Source organism: Ictidomys tridecemlineatus, chromosome 1 (assembly GCF_052094955.1).
Source record: "Ictidomys tridecemlineatus isolate mIctTri1 chromosome 1, mIctTri1.hap1, whole genome shotgun sequence".
In the NCBI taxonomy this organism is placed as follows: domain Eukaryota; kingdom Metazoa; phylum Chordata; class Mammalia; order Rodentia; family Sciuridae; genus Ictidomys; species Ictidomys tridecemlineatus.
In genome coordinates, this window is record NC_135477.1 from 166649004 (window position 1) to 166670779 (window position 21776).

General features: G+C 37.9%; 1 protein-coding gene across 3 annotated transcripts in view; it reads right to left on the minus strand.

Annotated features, from left to right (window-relative positions):
* The window catches only part of Gemin5 (gem nuclear organelle associated protein 5), a 46933-nt gene that overhangs the window by 23251 nt on the left and 1906 nt on the right, over nucleotides 1-21776 (minus strand). For 2 of the 3 annotated variants that reach the window (XR_005728446.2, XM_005325454.5), the window contains exons 3-16: nucleotides 21574-21755; nucleotides 18539-18690; nucleotides 18210-18329; nucleotides 16922-17054; nucleotides 14532-14697; nucleotides 13337-13549; nucleotides 12227-12312; nucleotides 10332-10414; nucleotides 9279-9415; nucleotides 7640-7713; nucleotides 6584-6765; nucleotides 3625-3764; nucleotides 2525-2696; nucleotides 241-468 (exon numbers count right to left, since the gene is read on the minus strand). Coding sequence is in view for 2 of the 3 variants with exons in the window: in XM_005325454.5 (XP_005325511.1) it covers nucleotides 241-468; nucleotides 2525-2696; nucleotides 3625-3764; nucleotides 6584-6765; nucleotides 7640-7713; nucleotides 9279-9415; nucleotides 10332-10414; nucleotides 12227-12312; nucleotides 13337-13549; nucleotides 14532-14697; nucleotides 16922-17054; nucleotides 18210-18329; nucleotides 18539-18690; nucleotides 21574-21755 (2068 nt within the window). In the remaining variant the exon portion in view is untranslated. The remainder of the gene's footprint in view (nucleotides 1-240; nucleotides 469-2524; nucleotides 2697-3624; nucleotides 3765-6583; nucleotides 6766-7639; nucleotides 7714-9278; nucleotides 9416-10331; nucleotides 10415-12226; nucleotides 12313-13336; nucleotides 13550-14531; nucleotides 14698-16921; nucleotides 17055-18209; nucleotides 18330-18538; nucleotides 18691-21573; nucleotides 21756-21776) is intronic. The other variant, XM_040273439.2, reaches the window with a different exon arrangement.

Below are 21776 nucleotides of genomic sequence, written 5' to 3' on the forward strand. Positions count from 1 at the left end.
GTTTATTTTAGAGACTTTAAAAGCTTTGAAGAAAACTAATAGTTTCCAAAGGCACCAAAGACACCAACCACAAAGACACCAACCAAGGTTGCTTGCTGGGGAGTTGGGAAATGAGGAAAGAAAGTAGTTGGGAAATAAGGCAAGTCAGAGACAGAAATTTCAGACTGAGTAAGAATCCAGCTTAGTTCCCTAGACATGACAAAATCTTAAGAGTTAGTGGTACCCAGTATCTGCACACACCCATTAAAGCAAGGCCACAGGGTGACTCTGGCTCCTGTGCTTCCTCCTCCCCTTCCTGGTCTGACACTCCATTTTCAACAGGTCCTGAGTTCTCCTTTATGCCCTCTTCTTCGTTCCCGTCAAATGACTCTTGCTTTACCGGCACTCGGAAGGTGGGCTTTTTCTTCTTTTTGGCCTTTGGCTTAGGTTGAGAGAGCCGTTTTTTCTCTAATTCAATACTTTTTTTGCCTGCAAAAATCACAAAAAAACACAGGTTGAACTACACATTCATGGTTAAAAGTGCCCTGGGTGGTCATCTCTAGTACATCATTATATCACTCTTTGCTCTGACAGCCTTACTCGCCTTTCTTTCTTTTCTTCCCAATGAAGTTTTATAGTCTTATTATCACAATGTAAACCAAGCCTTTTGAGATTTCATTAAATCATAAATATAATGCCTGATTACCCCTGAATAAGTCAGTGTGTGTCCTGCTAAGAAAGACATTTTCCAACATCACCATGCCACAGCCGCTGAGGTCAGGAAATCAATGCTGCTACACTATCACTATCTACTCCCCACACTCATTAATCAACTTTTGCCAACTGCACCAATGATATCTTTACAGCAAAAGCAACTGAACCAGGACCACCCACTGCATTGGACCATCCATGCCTTCAACCTGGAAGAGTTGCTTAGCTTTTCTTTGACTTTTATGATTTGAAATTTGAAAATTACAGATGAGTAATTTTGTTAATTTCCCTTCAATTTGGATCTGCCTGCTGTTTTTTTCAAGATTCAGGTTATGCATTTTCAGCAGGAACACACAGAAGTGAAGCTGTGTTCATTTCAGGGCAACCTATGAGGTAGCATATAATTTTTATTTGTTCCATTCTTTGGTTTAATCACTTTAGATTAATAGGGCATACTGTAGGTTACCCACCGAAAAAGTAAACTACTCCTGTTTATTATTAAGCATCCATGGATTTTTTTTCTTCTTTTTTCTTTCCCGTGTTAGGGATCAAACCTAAGGTCAAACACTGCCACTGAACTACAAGCCCGCTGATGTTTCTTGACTAAAAATTGTTACAATGACTGCTGAATATCAATCTGCATTTTTTCTCTGAGGAGTTCAATTTCAGAAGGTGCAATGTCCCGTGGGAGGATGCTGTGCTTTGGGGTGTGCAGGCATTCCTGTGGGGATGGCTTCTTTTCAAGATCCCATCATTCACTATAAAGTCATCAGGTGGCATAAGGAAGTCTTGCCTCCCACTTATTTAGGCACTCATTTATTTACATCAGTATGAATTTCTTCGTTAGATTATAATTTGTTTAGTGTTACTCATTTTTTAAGTTTTTATTCTTATTTTAAAAATCACTTGTATTGTGGAATGATTTAATACAATAAAATACCCACCTTTTTAATACTTTGATAAATTGTGACAGATCATAATTGTGTAACCCACCACTATGAAATGCATCCCCGCCCCAAGCTATCACTGACCTGTTATTACTCTTGTTTTGCCTTGTGTAGAGCTTCATATAATTAGAATTATATAGTATGTAGTCTTCTGTGTTCAATTTCCTATGCTCAGCATAATTTTTTTGAGATTCACTAATTTTGTTGTTTATCAGTACCTTTCTATTCTTTGATTTGGGGACTGAACTCTGGGTCTCGTGCTAAGCACATGCTCTACCACTAAGCTGTATCTCGCCTGTTACTTTCTCTTTTATGACTAAGTGGAATTCCATTGCAGGGATACTACACGATTTACTCATTTATCTACTGATCAGCATTTGAGCTGTTTTTAGTTTTTGGCAACCACAGATAATGCTGCTATGAGCATTCTTAAAGTCTTTATGTGAACACATAATTTCATTTCCTTTGAAGAAATTTCTAGTTGCTTAATATATTCTAATTTTTCCAGTTGCTTATGGCCAGAGTGGAATTTTCCTTTTACTTATTTTCAAGTTCAAATCCTCTCAGATTTGGTCAAGCTGGCTTCTGTGTCCTTCTGATGTGTCTCCTTAATTCTTTGCGTTCATCTTTCCTTTCTGGCATAAAGGAAGGTTCTAGGTTCATATTTAGCAACCAAGATCTGACTCCTAGGCACACTTGCTACTGTCTGAGGGTGTTGTTCTCAGCCCCCAAAGCCTGCCTGCTTTGCGTGGGCTGCAGACCCCTACTATCCTGTGCTCCTTTCCTGCATGAATGTCTTCCTTTCTTGTCTCTTATAAACTCAATTAAGAGAGCAAGAGAGAGAGGGAATTAGGAAAGCATTGTATGGGTTCCATGTTCTTACTGACCTTGAGGAGGCCGGGAATGAACTTGCATGGAAGTTAGCCATTTGTATACACAGAAGTCATCTGCCCCTGAGTAGATGCAATCCGGATCCAAAGGAGACCATGCCACACAAAGCAGTCGGCCTCGATGTCCTCGGAAATTATAAAGAGGCTCTTCTCGGAGAATATCCCATACCTGAACCAGAAGTCACATACATGACAATAAATTTTCTGGTTATTCTATTGTTTGGGGGGCATAATTTATTCAATTAAAAAATCCGTGGGGGGGGTGGCTAGAGTTGTGGTTGAGTGGTAGAGCACTTGCCTAGCATGTGTGAGGCACTGGGTTCGATTTTCAGCACTGCATATAACTAGGTAAATAAAGGTTTATCAACAACTAAAAAACAAAAAAACAAAAACAAAAACCTGTGGGCTCTTTATTTCCTCATGTGGTTTGTAATTTCTCTCTTAGGGGTTCAATTTCACAGTACTATTTCACGTGGGAGGCTTATATGCTCCAGTGAGTTTAGGTATTCCTAAGAAGGAGATTCTGAATGGGCTTTTATTGATGCACCATGGATCACACTGTTCCAAACTGGATCTATCTGCTAATATTTGGCCTGGGGCTTCTGGCATCATGAAAAAAATAATCCATACCTACATTAGAAATTGGAGTTCTAATTTCCCATAGGTAATTCTTTTGTTCCCAAGTCCTTGGACAAATGATTAGCTGCTTTGTTATTTCTTTAGTTATCTTTCTGTCCAGTTCACAGAAAGCAGGCCTGTCTTCATGGCTCCCAGTTTGTGCAAACAACTGAATTACAATTCAATACTGAGACAGACACCAATCACAGATGTTAGTTCCCTAGCTGCTATGGTCAGTTCTAGTTTTAACACCTAAACTCCTTCAACATAGCTCTGGCCTGGCAGCTCATCTTTATTTTCATTTTGGGGTTTGAAGAAAGAACTTTTCACATCAATTTATCCTACCATATTCATGGTATGTCACCCGGCTTGGCCTGCTAAGGGTCCAGATAAAACTAAAATGCCTTCTAGAGAGGGGGAGGGGGAAGAGGACAGAGTTTAAATTAGTGAGAGCCCAAGGGGCCAGGACAAAACAGTACCTGGGCTGTACCATCATAGGAAGCAGACACCAGCCTTCCATCATGATGTGGGCTCCATGCCAGACTAGTGATCTTGGCTGTATGTCCAGAGAGGGTCCGGTAGGGCTCTGTAATGGTCACTGGAGCCTCAGGATTGCTCTCTAAAAGGTAAGAGAAAGATATTACTGCTACCGTTACTAGCAATAACAAAACAAAATAAAACAGACTAGATGAAGGTGTTAACTCTTGTTAATGCATGAGTCAAGATTTTGTCAGATCTGATTTTTAGCAGATAATACTGTTAGTGGCTAAGTATATGGGCCTATTAACAGGGTTTGGGCAAATACAGGTTTAACACAAAAAGTGTTAGCTATTATTATTTCCTTCCAGAAGCCATCATAATGAAAATAATGCCTTTTAGATGTAATCCTATTAAGTACATATCCTTAATGGTATGGTATTCTAGATAAAAATGTATAATCTCAAGCTAATTATGAGAAAATCCCAGATAAAACCAAATTGTAGGAACTTGTAAAAAAACAACTGTTTTGAGCTGGAAATATAGCTCAGATGGTAGATTGCTTGCCTCACAAGCACAAGGCCCTGGGTTCTAATCACCAGCACCACAAAAAGAAAAAAACAAAAAAGTTCAGTATTCATCAAACATAGCAAAAATGCTAAATGAATCTGGCAAAAGGTAGATGAAAGTCTTTGCATTCTTATTGCAACTTCCTTTATTATTATTATTTTTTTTTTTAAAAGAGAGAGTGAGAGAGGAGAGAGAGAGAGAGAATTTTTAATATTTATTTTTTAGTTCTCGATGGACACAACATCTTTGTTGGTATGTGGTGCTGAGGATCGAACCCGGGCCGCATGCATGCCAGACGAGCGTGCTACTGCCTGAGCCACATTCCCAGCCCACAACTTCCTTTAAAAACTGAATTATTTAAAAAAAAAAGAAGATAAAAATATCAAAACTAGGATGGTAGCTGGGTGTGGTGGTGCACTCCTATAAATCCAATAGCTCAGGAGGCTGAGACAGGAGGGTCACGAGTCCAAAGCCAGCCTCAGCAAGAGTGAGGCCCTAAGCAACTCAGTGAGACCCTGTCTCTAATAAAATACAAAATAGGGCTGTGGATGCAGCTCAGTGGTAAGTGTCCCTGAGTTTAATTCCTGGTACCCAAAATGAATGAATGAATAAATAAATAAATAGTTAAAAAACAAAGATCTGTGCTGCTATGAAAAATAAGTTAATGTCCTTTGCCAAAGTGGATAATCACAAGGACAGTATTGGCTCTTTAACAATGCTCCTTAGTTATAGTGTATCTACTATATATTATTACAACCCTAATGTGTCTAAACTTTAATACTTTTCCCACATTGCTTTTAATTCAGGAGAGTGACTGTTAGAATAAAAAAAATTTTTTTTTGTTTTTGTTTCAGAAAACTAAAATTAGTTCAACAGAAATTAAAAATCAACTGTTTTCACTATTGCTGAAAGAAATCACTCTGCAACACTATGAACAGTTTAGTGATAGGTAATTTCTATATATTGAGGGAAAATGTATTCCCATTTCCCTGATATTAAAAAGAAAGGTCCATTGGGGGCTGGGGTTGTGGCTCAGTGGCAGACCACTTGTCTGGCATATGTGAGGCACTGGGTTCGATTCTTAGCACCATATATAAATAAATAAATTAAATTAAATTAATTAAAGACAAATAAATTAAAGATAAATAAATTAAAGATAACTAAAAAGAAAAAAATAAAGAAAGATCCATTAGGTGTGGTGGCTCACGACTGTAATCCCAGTGACTTGGGAACCTGAGCCAGGAGGATCCCAAATTCAAGGCCAGACTGGTGGATTTAGCAAGATCCTGTCTCAAAATGGCTGGATATGTAAGTCAGTGAGGGTGCTCCTGGGTTTTGTTTAATTACCAATACTGCAAAAACAAAACAAAATAAAACAATAACAACGAAAAGCAAAAGCCCTTCTGACCTTCTGAACTGTGGTTATCAGTAGGTGCTGAAAGGGGCTCAAAGCTGTTTAAGGTTCCTTCAGAGGTAAATCATTCATGAAAAAGTTAAACTACCAGGCAGGAACAGTATTTCCTAGAACACATGCAGACTCTGGGATGAGGCTGTGAGCTTGGGTCTCGATTTTGTCGTATACTAGCTGTGGAAGAAGTTAGCTAACCTCTCTAGACTGGACCTCAGATTCTACATGAGTGAAGTGAGGAGAACAACAGCCATCTCACAAGATTATGAGCTTTAGATGTCATCAAAGATGGGAATGGGCTGTGTATCGAAGGTGTGTATAACACAGCAGCCCTGCTGAAGGGTGTATAAACTGGCAGCTTTTTGGACAGCTTTCAGCATTAACTATTTAAAAAACTGTTTTTTTAAAAAATATCTTTTTAGTTATCAATGGACCTTTATTTTATTTATTTATATGTGGTGCTGAGAACTCACTGAGCCATAACCCCAACCCCCCCAAAAAAACATGTTTTTAATGTCCACATCTCTTCACATCTACTTCTAGAAATTTTATGTAAGAAAACTAGTCAGCCTCCTGAAGATTTCAGAAGTAATATTTCTTCTGAAAAAATGTAAATAATTTTAATGATTATCAATTGTGAATGGATAAATTCTGGTGTATTCATATCACAGAATGAATACATATTTGCTAATACTAAATTTTCATGTACTGAATTTGTACAAGAAAATTCACAATATAAATATAATAATATATAATGTGTACACATACGTGAATGTATTCTTCATTCTCTAAATTAACATTTTTGTCATGATTGTAAGACTTTTAGAGTAAGATGAATACAGTGTTTTTGAAAGGAAAAAAAGAAAAAAGACAAAAGAATGGGAAAAAAAGCCAAAAATAAAGTAAAAACATACAAAGAACAGAATGGAAAGTAGGTGAACGAGCAATATAACCCCCCCAAGTATGGAAGAAAACAAAGTTACCTAGGACAGTTCTCAGATTGTGCACATAAATGACAGCATTGTTGGAGCCAGAGGCCATCAGATAGCTCAGCTCAGGCTGGCTGCCATGATCGTGATGCCAGGAAATGGTATTCACAAGCTTGTGATGCTGTTGGATGGTGCAGATCAGTCTTAAGTTGGGAACCTGAAATATTTCTATTGATCTGGAATAAGAAACACCAAGACAAGAGGGATAATCAAATTACAGTGCAGTGTAAACAATCAGGTCCCTTATCCATCAGTCTAGGAAAGGTGAAATAGAATGAGATAATACTCACCGCAAAGGCCATTCTCTCATGGAGAACCAGATATAAAAGGTTGTTTTATAAAATAAGCATATTCAGCATTTAAAAATTCTAACACTGTCTGGAAAGTTGTATTTGTTAGGCATTAATAAATAATACATGGTGGTGGGAAGCTAAAAGAATTACTGACTGTTGTATGAACTTGGACTATGTATGTCATTGTGACTAACAATGGAAGGAGTGAGATCTACAAAGGATTTCTGCTTATTATTATTAAATATTGTTTTTGGTACCAAGGATTGAACTCAGGGGCACTCAACCACTGAGCCACATCCCCAGCCCTATATTGTATTTTATTTACAGACACAGTCTAATTGAGTTGCTTAGTGCCTCACTTTTGCTGAGGTTGGCTTTGAACTTGAGGTCCTTCTGCCTCAGCCTCCAGAGATGCTGAGATTACAGGCATGTGCCACCGAGCCCAAGTTAGTATTATTTCTTAAAAATGGAGTGTAATGAAGGCAGTTTAATGAAGGAGATGACCATTTGTGAGGCATAAAATAGCCTAAATATACTATAGGCAAATGCTATCTTTGAACTAAAATTAATCTAAATAATTCTGTTGTTCTGAAAGATGCAGAGCGCTCCTGGATCAGTTAAAGATATCAATGATAAATCAGAATATAAATTACAACGGGGCTTCCCTCATTAACATTACAGATGGCATCAGCCAGCTTGTGATTCAAAATATGTACTACTGCAAAGTTATTTCTTTTTTAAGAAAACAAATACATACCCATCTTCATTGCCAAGAGCCATGATTTTGCCATCTGCTTTCCAGCTGATCTCTGTGTGTACAGGCAATTTGTACTAGAAGCAAAACAAACCAATCCTGACTATAAACACTGTTCTTTTCTCCACACATCTTATAAATCAGCGATGACAGGATGGTGTGTGTGTGGGGGAGTCCCCAGAGTTAAAACATGTTCTAATTATACAACAGCCATTCTCCTAAACAGTCTTCTTAATTAGTTCAAGAATTATGAAGAACAAAAATTCTAATTATGACTTCCTAAATGGGACAGAGAGGCCAACAACTAAACATCTACAATGTTTAATCTTGTGAAATAAAATTAACTGGAGCAACTTTTGTCCCACAGTGAAGAATGAAATGTGCCCACTAGTCTTCCCAGAAGGTTTCTTGGTCCTTAACAAAAGCTTTTCTTGTTTTCTTCTTATCCTTTCAGTTTTCCAGAATTCCTACCCTTGCCACCTTTATATTTTGTATGTCCCTAAGACATCTTGGGTCCTCTTCTTTTCTTACTGTTTTATTTTATTTTTCTTTTTAATTCTATCTCACACACACCCAGAAGTTTTTCATCTATCATTTATGTGAAGGGATTCAAAATTTCTATTTCCAGTCCAGACTCCTTGTATAAACTTTTGATGCATATAACCAATTGCCACTAAACTAAAAACTTGTCAGAACAGTAATTTCTTTTCATTATTGAAGGTTAATGTATAGATAACACTTTAGACAATGAAAGAATATAATTAAATATAATTAATTTATGATTAAGTGATATTTTTATTCTAGCCATACAAAAATATTGAGCAGTGATTAAAAAGAATATTCATTTGAGGGGCTGGGGTTGTGGCTCAGAGGTACAGCGCTTGCCTAGCATGTGTGAGGTACTGGGTTTGATCCTCAGAACCACATAAAAGTAAAATATATTGTGTCCACCTAAAACTATAAATATTGGAATCTAAGTAAAGGACACAAGAAAATTGTCTGTATTGTTTTTGCAGCTTTTGTAATTCTGAAATTATTTCCTTTAAAAACAAAATTCCAATTCAGTCTTGAGAAAAAAAATATCTGTAGCCGCATTTAGAAACCATATGACAGGGCCATTTTTGCCACAGGATCATTTTGGTTGAAGTGGTTGGCATAAAAAGGATGTTTACTGTCAAGATCTGAAAACCAAGTGGAGCACACCTGTATTCCCAGTGGCTCACAAGGCTGAGTCAGGAGGATCATGAGTTCAAAGCCAACCTCAGCAAGAGTGAGGTGCTTAGCAACTCAGTGAGACTCTATCACTAAATAAAATACAAAATGGGGCTGAGGATGTAGATTAGTGGTTGAGCACCCCTGAATTCAATCAACAATACCTCCTCGCCAAAAAAAAAAAAAAGAGAGAGAGGTCTGAAAATCATAAATCACTATTGCAATTGAGACACTTTTTTTTGGGGGGGGGCGGGATTCAAGGATAAAGACTCTTAAGATATATATTAGAACCTACAAGTTCACTCACAGCCTGCTTCACAGTATCTGCAATGTCTGACTTGACAAGGCGCCTCTCTAAGAATGGCATTTAGTATGCAAGATGGAAAAACCAGAGGAATCCAACAGGAAACTCCAGATCACAATAACTCACTTTGAATGAATTGGTGTCCCTGATGAGTTTGTTGATGTCAAAGGCCTCCCCACTCAACTTCCAAGGGTTATGTTGTAGGACAATTCCTTCCCCTCCACAGCTGTATAAAGTGAGGGAAGGTCTGTCTCCTTCTCCTCCTACATGAGATAAAAAAGCTTATCAGTCTTGAACTTCACCAGTTTAATTATTTGTTATTACAGATTTGACCATGCCCTACTATGAGAATTAAGAATTAAAAAGAATCATGCATTTGAAGCATTCTAATACATGAGAATAAAGTTACTGTTCTTTCCATCTGAAGAGTTATTGGGAGAAGTAAAAAGGTATACTAATTCTATGTTAAATTCTATGATGGAACACATTCAGTTGAAACATTCTTCTAACATTCAAAGCTTTAGAGAATTCACATTTTCTTCTACAAATAAGTACTTTACTTTAGGCATTTAAATACATGAAGCTACAGGATTTCCCAGGACTAGCTATAAGGAGGTATCTTCAAAGGAGTGATTTTCTAAGTATTATAGTAATCCTCTTGTTGTGTGAACGGAATATAATTCCAATGCTGCTTGAGTTCTGATGATACTATTTATCCTTTCCACAGTAAGGCGATTACTATGGAAATTTACAGTCGTTTCATTGGAGTTAAGGAAAGTGTATCAAAGACTTTCGTTGAATATACTCAAAAAGATATTTTGAAAGACCCATCACTTATGGGAAAGATAAGACTGAGGGGCTAGAAATGGGAAAGGGGTGAAAAGTAGTAGTCAAAGGCCACGATCCAGCATGAGAAAACTATGTAAAATGAAAAAGTTCAGTTCAAAGACAGTAATGCTTAAGAGTTGTGGGGGCAGTCTGGGGAAGCTTATAGGTAAATGTTTTCTTCTGCAATTCTAATTTGTAACCTGCCACTACTGCTTTCATGGACCCCTAGGACTAGCAGACAACCAAGTAGTCACTGCACTAGAACATTTATGACTCTTTCTTGCTTTCATATCCTAGAATTAAATTGAAGAAAAGAAATTATATTTGTTAAAGAATGGCTCAGACACTTACCAAGTGACATTGGGGGTACGGGTGGTCCCCAAGCTAACGTGTACACAGTCTTCTTATGATATGTGCTAGAAATCTGGGGAGGTCTTTGCGGGTAAGGAGAGGTGGAGAACAAACAAAGATTTAAACTAAAAGGCACGGTGAAAAATACACCATATTTTTCTCAAAAGTCCCTATTTATAAATTTAGTTGCTGTATTATAGAAAAACTATTGAGCATTACTCTTCTCCAAATATTCAACTATAAAAAAGCAAACATTTAAATAACATATAACATAATAATATCCCATCATAACCAAAATGATTAAGCCCTAAACATATTTCACTCAGATAAAAATGTTACTCCCATAGCACTTGCCTAGCATATATGAGGCCCTGGGTTCGATCCTGAGCATCACATACAAATGAATTAAATGAAGGTATTGTGCCCAACTACAACTACAAAGTAAATATTAAAAAAAATATATTACTCCAATACATCTGGCAAGTTTGGTATGCTTTTTCTCTTATCTCCTGCTTTCTTTCTTTTTTGGACTGGGGATTGAACCCAGGGGCTCTTAACCACTGAGCCACATCCCCAGCCTGTTTTTTACTTTGAGACAGTGTTTCACTAAGTTGCTTAAGGCCTTGCTATGTTGCTGAGGCTGGCTTGAACTTGCAATCCTCCTGCCTTGGCCTCCTGAGTCGCTGGGATTACAGGTGTATGCCACTGTACCAGGCTAAAAGGTAATTTAAAACTAAAATATTTTTGAGATATTTTGTATTCTTTTCTAATACTAATACTTCAATATATTTTACACTTATAGCACATCTCAACTTGGACTTAGCACTTTTCTGGTGCTGACTAGGTCACCTATGACTAATGACTACTGTAAAGGGATAAGGTTGCTTAGCTATGACTTGCAGTTGATAGCAAATATAATAGGGATGATAGGAATACATAAATGAGTTAGAAATCACGTTAAGGGAATAACTAGACAAGTACAAGATATGGAGTAATCTATTTATCTAGGGGCTGGGGCTATAGCTCCGTGGTAGGACGAGAAGTAGGAGGGGTGTTTTATTATGCATGCTTTCATTCTTCTTTGAAATATGTAAATGTTCTAGATTAACTTTTGAACAGAGTTCTCTACCAGCTTTAATTATAAAATACCACTATAATCTGAATAGCTTCAAAGCTCAAGAAACAATCTCTTTTTTTGGGTATTGGTGGAAAGTAGGGTCATGGTTAATATTTTGGAAGGACTTTAGCCTGGTACAGTGGCATACACCTGTAATCCCAGCGACTCAGGAGGCCATATCTTACTCCATATCTTGCCTCACACGCCTGTAATCCTTAGTGGCTTAGGAGGCTGAGGCAGGAGGATTGAGAGTTCAAAGCCAGCTTCACCAACTTAATGAGACCCTAAGAAACTTAGTGAGACACTGTCAAGCACCCCTAGGTTCAATCCCTGGTAAAAAAAAAAAAAAAAAAAAAATCAAAACCAAAAAACCTGCAGAGGAGTGTCACGAAACCTGCGACCTCGTTTCTTGAGAAGGGGGAGTATCACAATTTTATGTTTGAAACTTTGTTTCATGTTTTAGATGAGATAAATGCAGAGACATATAGATAAATGGTATGGCTAAAAACTGAGATAAGGCACACAGATGTTCTACTTGTCTTTCAACTTTCATGTCTACACGAAAACTTTTGTAAAAATAAAAGCAAATGATTTATGTTAGTGGTTCCCCCAAATCAGATGGGCTGAATCAATATCACCTGAAAAAAATTTTAAAAATAAGATTCTGAGTTCTGAACCTCATTCTTCAAGTTAGAATTTTTTGTACATCATAAACTCAAATTAAACCCATCACTGGCATTTTGGTGAACTGGCCAAATAAGAATCAAGTATTGCTTACTTGCTGGAGTAGGTGTCATACAATCCCACTTTTCCATCATCAGTTCCAAAAGCTAAGCAACCTTCCTTGTTTGGGTGCCAGCACAGCTACAAGAAAAGAGTTTCCAAATGAAAATTTATGCGAAAGGGGACACACTGTTACGGGAATCTCAAGCATCTAAGCGTTCAAGTGGGAGACTTTCTTGCTGTTGATTTCTTTTAATTTTCATTGTTTAAAAGAAAAAAAAAAAGATGGATTAATAGCAAAGTGAAAGTCATCTATAATTTCACCATGCAAAACAAAAAATAATTGCCAATTTTGTTATTTTTCTTTTCAGACATTTTTGTGAATAAACTTAAATACTTATAATAGAAAAAACATGACATATTGTAGACTAGGGTAAAAGATTCTAGAATAGGGGCTGGGAATTCAGCTCAGTGATAGAATGCTTGCTTAGCATGCATAGAAACCTATCCTGGCACTATAAAAAGAAGAAAAAGATTCTAAAACAATTTAGAAAATACAGTTTAATTAATAATTAATAAATTTGGAATGATGTATCTCAAATTGTCAAGACTATTTCTCTGGGTCATGGTAATGGGGGCATGGAGTAGAGGGTATTGTAGAAAAGAAAGTCTACTTTCTACACTTCGTTATTTAGTGTTCTTTTAAAATCACCCATATTTATTGGGTTTAGAGTAAATAGCCAACACAGAGGTATCATTTTAGAGAAAACAAAAAATTAAAACATGTTTTCTACCCTGCATTCAATTTTATAATTTTTATAAATGATTAACATCCTTCCATAGTTAAAAAAAACTCACTACTATTTTTAGTAATTTGATACCATTCTAATATGTAGTTATATTATAATAATAATCTCCCATAAATACACATTTAGGTTGTTTTTAATCAATTTATTTCTGTTAGAAAACATGACAAGTAAAACAAAGCCTTAATAATTTCAAACTCTGAATCTAGGGATGGTGAGTTTGTTTGGAGGATTCTGCTTTCCTAGTTTCAAACTTCATCAAAAATACCTTTAAACAACTTTTGATTTATAACAGAGTTCACTTAAATGAGTGGATATTCTTAAAAAAAAAAAAAAAAATTCAAAGAAAGTATCCTTACCGCTGTAACCTTGGATTTGACACCCTGCCAAAAGTTTTTCACATCATAGTTGTTCTTTATGGATAGAGTATTCCATACACGGATCATGCCATCCCCGACGCCTATAGCCAAACAGCCCACATCCACAGGAGAGAAAGCTAGGCTGTAGGCAAACCCACCGAGGGAAGGCAGGGTCCAGCAGCACTCCAGTGTGGCCAGGTCCCAACATTTTACCTGGAAAGATTTAGTTAGGATCTAAATATTTCAAAAAAGCAGAGAAATAGGAAAAAGGCTCCAATATTCCAAATGGGATAAGCTCATAGTGAGCAAGGACAATGTAATTTAACCATTCAGTAGGAACTGGAAAAGCATCTCTTAGAGGAAAAAAATCAGCAATAATCACACAGCTCAACAGAATCTTGGAATATATTTATTCCCAGAGATGTCCAGTGAATTCAGGGTCATAGAATAAACCAGAGGGCCTGGGGATGTGGCTCAAGCGGTAGCGTGCTCGCCTGGCATGCGTGCGTCCCAGGTTCGATCCTCAGCACCACATACAAACAAAGATGTTGTGTCCACCAAAAACTAAAAAAAATAAATATTAAAAAAAAAAAAAAAAAAAAAAAAAGAATAAACCAGAACCCAGACCTCCCATTTCCCAGAGGTCAGTGGTCTTTCCATTCCTGGTAACCTCCTGATTCAGCAAACTAAATAAGGAGGAACACGGCTCCAGCACATGGAAAGATCGGAGTTGCAATCTAAAAAGCAAAATGGCTTACAGTCTAGGAGTAGAAATTTTTAGTTATTACTAAATAGAGAGACTTGAGAGAAAATGAAGTTTATGAGCCCAGCTCAAAAGCAGAACAGCAAGGTCATGGGCTCTAAATACAGCTAATTCTCCCTCAGAGAGATTTCACCATGAGCAGATGATTCTGCTTCTTAAACTACAGATGGGGATAAGTCAAAGCATGATGATCTTATGTGCCCTTCTGAGGGCACTTCTACTCATCTTTATCATAGGCACTTTAGCAGAAAAGCATCTTGGTGGTTCCTCACCTTCCTCCTCTCTGTGCATTGCTGATATATAGAGTGACAACTGGCAATAGCACCTCTAAAACTTTAAGTAGGAAGATGGTTTGAGGACCAAGACTTTCTAATCCCACCCAGATTGCAAATCCCTATTTTACAAAGCTGATGAAATCTAAGCAGTTCTTACATCTCTATCCATTGATGTGGAAAGAAGCAGGTGCTTGTTGTCCTCAGTTTGCAAAGGACATAAATTAAACACGATTCTGGAATGATTCTGTCCTTCTGATGAAGTGCTAAAGAGGGTATATTTCCGTCTCCAAGACTGAGTGAGATCCCAAAGCAGCAGTTCACCCCTGTGAAGACGAACACAAGCAATCTAAAGCAAGGATTATTGAGTCAGAGTCAGAGTCCACAGTTGTAAAATAATTATTTTTGGTCCTTTGATAAAATAAAAGTCAACATGGCTGCAGAAGGGTCAAAAAAGAGAACCATCTTCCTTTTCTGAGCCTTAAGAGATTCGCTGCCACGCAGAAATGTCACAAACCGAATCTGCCAGAGGGAAAATACTTGACTGCCTATTGCCTCTTGACTTGAACATTCCAAAGGACTGGTAACATTTATGACAACCCTGCTCTGTGACAGTTTCCAACTGCTAGACCTGCTTCAATCCCCCAGACAATGCTAAGTGGCAGGTAGCCACTTCTTGTTAGAAAGTACAAACCCATGCATTTCCAATTTGCAAATCTGTTTTGCAGCTGAATAAAAGTAGTTTTACTTTTCTTTTAACCTTGTTTGTGATCTTGATTCACACCTTTAAGGGGAGAAAAGCTGCATTTTCTGCCATATTCACAAAATATCTCTTGGGGAACACAGAGAAAATCATGAATGCCTACAGAAAGAGAAGCAAGTAACATGGACGAGAAGTGGGAGGGGTGTTTTATTATGCATGCTTTCATTCTTCTTTGAAATATGTAAATGTTCTAGATTAACTTTTGAACAGAGTTCTCTACCAGCTTTAATTATAAAATACCACTATAATCTGAATAGCTTCAAAGCTCAAGAAACAATCTCTTTTTTTGGGTATTGGTGGAAAGTAGGGTCATGGTTAATATTTTGGAAGGACTCTATGTGTTTTACCTGTATCACCTCATTTAAAGGCAGGAACTTGTCTACTAAATTAATTTATCATCTTCAGCAACTACGCATTTAAAATGTCTATGGCTTGCCTCTCCCACCCAAAGTGCATGCTGGTCCCCTGGGAGCCTTCCAGGGGCTGAGGGCTGCTTGCACCTATAGGTCTTACACAGATCCTGCAGAATTATGTGACACTCTTATTTCAGTATGATGGATAGCTTAAGCCAGATGCTTTCAGGCTCCAAACTAGATTTGTGATATATGTATCTGGTCTTTGTTCTTTCCTGGCATATAACTCTTAAAAGCTTTGAGATCTCCAAAGGCATATATATATGTTCTTGTATGCTAATAAGTTGACTAATGGTTGGCAGACTTTAGGACAGCTTCATGTTAGGAGTTGGTCACCAGAAAGACTAACGTGGGACTAGATGGTTGGAACTTTGAGCCCTATCCTCAACCTCCAGGGAGAGGGAAGGGAATGAAGGTTAAGTTGATCACCAATCGTGAAGAATTTAATTATAATGCCTATGTAATGAAGCCTCTATAAACCCCTTACCCCCAAAGACAGGGCCCTGAGAGCTTCCAGACAGCTGAACATATGAAAGATTCTAGAGGGTGGCATGCCCAAAGGGCCTGTAAACTTCTCCTATATCCCACCCTATGCATTTCTTCATCTGTTTCCTTTAATGTCCTTTAATGTCCTTCTAATAAACTGTGAGCAACATGTGCAAATTAACTGAACCAAAGGAGGGGGTCGGGGGGCCCTGATTACAGCGTGTGGGGCAGAAGTCCATGCAAAACCACCTGGGGCTTGCAACTAGCATATAAAGTGTGTGTGTGGGAGAGCTGGGTGCAAACTCTCAACTGGGGGGCATGACATTCTGCCAGAACGGAAGTGGAAGATACCTAGCTGCAGAATTAATCACTTGCTTGCTCGGCAGGAGAAATCCCCACGCCTTTTGGAGTCTCAGAAGTCTTCTGGATTGATAATTGTGGTGTGAAAGCAGAGGAAAAATGGTTTGTATTTTCCCATGGAAAGTGCTCAATCAGTTTTGTTACCGAGTGGTCACAGCCTTGCTAAGGGACAAAAAATAGTATCACCTTCTCTGCCTCTTGCACACATAAGGCAGGTAAGCAGCAGGTTGATTCTGAAATTCAGATGTGTCTGACTTCAGAGTCAGATACTCTTTAACTCCAGGCTTGTTATGTGTGTGTGTGTGTGTGTGTGTGTGTGTGTTTTAAACAATTCTGTTTGCAGGGCACAGGTCTCATGATTTTTACATTTTAACTGGCCCATCATAACACAAGTCAATACTTGGGTCATAATGGACCACTTGTGTGTGTGAGACCTATCTTCTGTGTCTCTAATGAGAAGCCTAGGAATCTTGATGCCACACAGGAAAACAAAATTTATCAGAAAAAGTATGACCAAAGCAGACTTACCCAAAACAACTGGACACCAGCTGCGTTGGCTGATCCCTGGGCCAGTAGAGTGTCAACCATAGGCGCTCTTTGACGGTTGGGTCTACACCCCCTCCTCTTCTCTTCAGAAAAGGTAGTTTCAAAACCATCACTCCTGTAGGTGAAATGGCCAGTGAGCACCAAAGACATTGAAACCACGAACTTAAAGACAATACATGATCTGCGATTTAAAGGTTTGTTAGTTACTGACAATGAATACACTATTTTCCCATGGAAACATTATACATGGTGATTAATACCAGCCCACCTACCTTTAGGTCAACAAGATCTTCAGGCTGTCTTGGCAACCCAAACATATTAAGAATATTTCTTTTGGTCTGGAAAAATGACCTCCCTATTAGAACTGAGAACTCAAGTGGTAATGCAACCCAAAGTTAGAGCTGGAAGGACAGAGAGCAGGAATCCTCCTCCTGTTGGTCATAAATCCCTTTGGCAGACAACAAATTGTGACAGGGGAGCATCTCTGTCAGCACTAAGCTGGTGGTTCCTAATCTGTACTGGGTGTTAGAACCACAGGTATAGTTTTAAAAAATACATGTGTCAGGGTCCAGCACCTAGATTCTGATTCAGTAGATTTGAAGTGGGGTCTAGGAGCCTATATTTTTCCAAAACTCTCCAGCTCATTCTGCTACACAACCAGAACTGAAGGCCACTGTATTACACAGCTGTAAGTTTAGAGGTTACCCTGCTGGAGGGATTCCCATCCAGATACCCACATGTGGATTTTTAGCTTCTTTGGACAAAGTGTTTGTATGGAAATACATATCTATGCTGGAAATACACACACACACATTTATTTATTTAATTATTTGGGTGGTACCAGGGATCAAACTCAGGGCCTTACACAAGCTACGTAACCTCTCTACCACTAAGCCATATTCCCAGAATATATTATTTATTCTGCATTTATACAGTAGAGATCTTTTTCATTCCTTTGCTCCAGGTCTTGCCAAGTACCAACATTCATGTCCTTAAATGTCTTTCTCTCCGTGGCAAATAGTGACCCTTCTATAAAGCAGGGGTCCCTGGCTTCTCTTAGAATGCATCATAAACTAACACTCAAAAAATTTCAGAGTACAGAGTTCTAGCCCAGGCTAAACCAGGGCAGCGATTTTATACACAGGAAAGTAAAAACAAATTTTGGACAGATGAGGCACTCTCAGAACAAGAAGACAGAACAAAAGAACAGATAATTTCACTGGATCAACATAGCTTATATTACAAAAGAAACATCCAACATCAATTTTACCTCGGCCTCGAGAGCAGCTCCAGATTCGAATGGTCTGGTCTTTGCTTCCAGTCGCTAAGTAACAGCCTTTTGTTACTGGAGTTTGAGCTATAAGTTTCCCGTTGGGGATTTCAGGCTCTTCTAAAAGAAAGAGGGTATTTTGTTTTTATTTTGCATTAAACATGTACTTGTGAAAGAAAAATTAGTTTCCAAGGGTTCCCAAAACTTAGCGATCACTTTTCATAGGTCTGGTATGTGAAATCTCAAGTTTTAAATGTAATTGAGACAATGCAAGTCTACCTACTTTGTTTTTTAGGTCTAAAGAATACTCTCCTTTCATTCATCTCTACCTGAATTTTCCTCTTGGTTTATGGATAAACAGTCTTCACCAGGTAGGGGACACCAGGCTATGGAGTGGATTTCATCATCATGGCCTCGAAGCCTGTGAATAACTTCTCCTTTCTTACTGATGTCAATTATAACCACTATGCCATCCTTATAGCTAAAAAACAAGAGTTAGAAATATTAGTGAAAAATGAAGACAGATAGTCTCTCTAGTAAATATTCTTGCTTAGGATTTATCACTGTGAACTTTTAAAAGTTATGTAGGTGCATTTGGGGTAGGGGAGGAGGAGAAAGAACAAGAAATACTTCTGTTGTTTTTTCCTAAGTGTTTGATGCTTCCTAGTTTTGTTAACACCCTTCTCCATGTTGCCTTTCAAAAGTTCCAGCAGTGGAGCATACTTTTATTCTAAGGGAACTGACAGGAGTTCCAGTTCTGATAGAAGTCCAGCAACTCCTCTGAATTAGAGATGAATTTATTCTAGTTCTCTGAAAAGTTTCCTTTTCATAAATGACACTACTTTTCTAACTGGAAACTGAAAAGCCAAAGCACTCAATATTCTAGATCTGTATGTTCCATGGTTGCCATTTTATGAATCTAGAAAAAAACAGAGACATTCTAAAAGCTTTAAAAATATGAATTATTTCAGACACATAACAGAGTATCTACCACCTAGCATAAGAAAAAAATAATTACCAAAACATCTGAAATACTTTGCTTTACCACATAGATCAAACCTCTTTTTCCCCTTCCCAGAGATAAATCACTATTTCTTAACTTTGCTAGCCTTTTTTGGGTATATATTTTTAAATACAAAAGAGAAGTAGTCTGTATATCTAAAAACCTCATAGTAAAGGTATCATGCAGGTTTATTTACTAATTTTTTTTTTTGGAGCTTACTTTTTCCACTCATTCTGTTTCTGAATCATCCATGTTGATACATGTAATTCTAGTTCGTGGTCATTCACACTATTGTATGTATGAATCCTGTATTATATGACTACATCACAGTTTATTCAGAGTCCTTTTGAAGGGTTTCCATTTTTTTCTGGCATTACAAACATAAAAGCCGCTACTAATGTACTGTAACAATTTCACATGTGATGCCTAGAAATAGGACTGCCAGAATGTAAGATATGTGTACCACTACTTTACTAGATAGGGCAAAACTGCTTTCCAAAGTGGCCGTATCTACTTACACTCTCTATACAACAGATAATTCTACAGGGAAAAAACAATAGTGCAGATTAAAAAACAAGCAAAAAACCCCAAGAATATATCAATCTTTTGACTACCTGGACTTTGAAGATCATCAAGTTATACTACCTAACTGTCACGAGATCCAGCTGTTTTGAAATCTTTGAGTTAAGCTTTCTGGGAATAATGTCTTAAAGATCGTCTATAAACAAATGCTTCTGAGCCAATCTTCTGTGCCTGACGATGCAGTTCCCTCCTCCTTACAGACTTTACTTCTAAGAATTGCTGCTTTTTTCAAGGTTTATTTGATTCAAGTTTCTTTGACCCCTGGACACTACTACCCTTTCTGCTCATCCTCTAGTACCCTAACTACAACAATGCTCCCACTTCCTGAGACTGCCCATCTACAGACCCCCAATATTTTCGTTACCACTTGCCCTCACCCATCTTCCTACCCTTCCCTTCATGCAGAACAGATTTTAGGATCCATAATTATAGTTGCTCTTTAAAACACTACAATCTCCCTTTCTTCTCTCCCTCAGGGTTATTTATTCCACAAAACCCCAAACCTTATTGAATCCAAAGAGCTCCTTTTTCAATCACTTTGACTAATTTAAATTCATGACCATGGTCCTTAGCTTGGCCACTCAGCAGTGAACATTGAACCACCAATTTCCCTAAGTTCATTTTCCTATTCTTTGGAGTGTTCATGCCTTCTTCTTGACCCTGAACTTGACTCTACCTCTTTCATTTATCTTCACAGAGAAAATCTGAAGCCACAGAATGGAATATTTTCTACTTCCAAACCTACCTGTAATTATTTCCATATTCATTTTCTCTTTCAGTACTGAAGACTGAACCAAGGGGCGCTCTATCACTGAACTACCTCTCCAGCCCTTTTTACTTTGAGATGGGGGCCTCACTAAGTTGCTGAGGCTGGCTCCAACTTGATAACTTCCTGCCTCATCCTCCCAAGTCTCTGGAATGCATGCATTACCTCACCCAGCTTATTTCCATATTTTCAACTGTTTTTTATTCTACTTGTTATCTAAATCCAATCTCAACTTTTCCATAACAATCTTCTGTATTTATCAGTTTACCAGCAATAAGCTGCAACCCCGCCCCATTATGGCAACATGTCCTTGTATCTTTCATTTAATACTCTCTTGATTCCATACCTCCTCTCTGCCTTCATATCCGTGCATACTTTTACAAGTGTGTTAGGATAAGTTAATAGAAATAAAATTTTTCACACTTTGAGAAAAATTTATTTCCATTAATTTATCCTACCCCAAAACAAGTCTCTAACATCCACTTCCCTCAGACTTTCATCTCTAACATACTAGTGGAAATACTTATGTGAAATCTTCAAAACGGAGGGAATAAATGTCTTTGTGTGAGAAGTACATGGACTGGAGAGGGAAGGGGATGCCCACTCAGGCAGCTCATGTGAAATAACCTCAGTGATCAGGAAGAACACAGATCCCAAGGCCACATCACTTCCCCAACCTAATGGGAATGACTGGAACCAGAGACAGCAGTCCTCTGGGAATCATAAAAGATAGTGAGAAAAAAGTGCAAGAGGACATTTCTAACATTTGAAGGTTGACTGGAAAAATCAGATAAGAAGAACAAGGAAAGCAGAGTACAGCAGAAAAGAAGAAAACAAAGAGGGAGGGAGAGAGATAGAAAAGACCTAGAGATCAAAGGAATAAATGATCCCAAGGGCTCAGGGGAGCAGTTAACATCTGAATTCGAGGAGTAAAGGCATTGGAGAAGGTAATGCAAATGAAAAATATGAGCAAAAACAAAGTAAACTATCCATACAGATGGCAGAGCACTTACCCAATGGCAACTAAATCTTCATGATGAGGTGAACAAGTAAGACAGAAAATTGTCCTGGGTTCTATAAAGAGGTGCTGGCTGTCATTTCTGTTGAACCAATAACAGAAAACGATTCCTTTTTCATCCCCAGATACTATTAAGTCCTTTACTCGAGGAGACCAATGCAACGCTGATATTGTATGCTTCAAAACAACAATAACAAA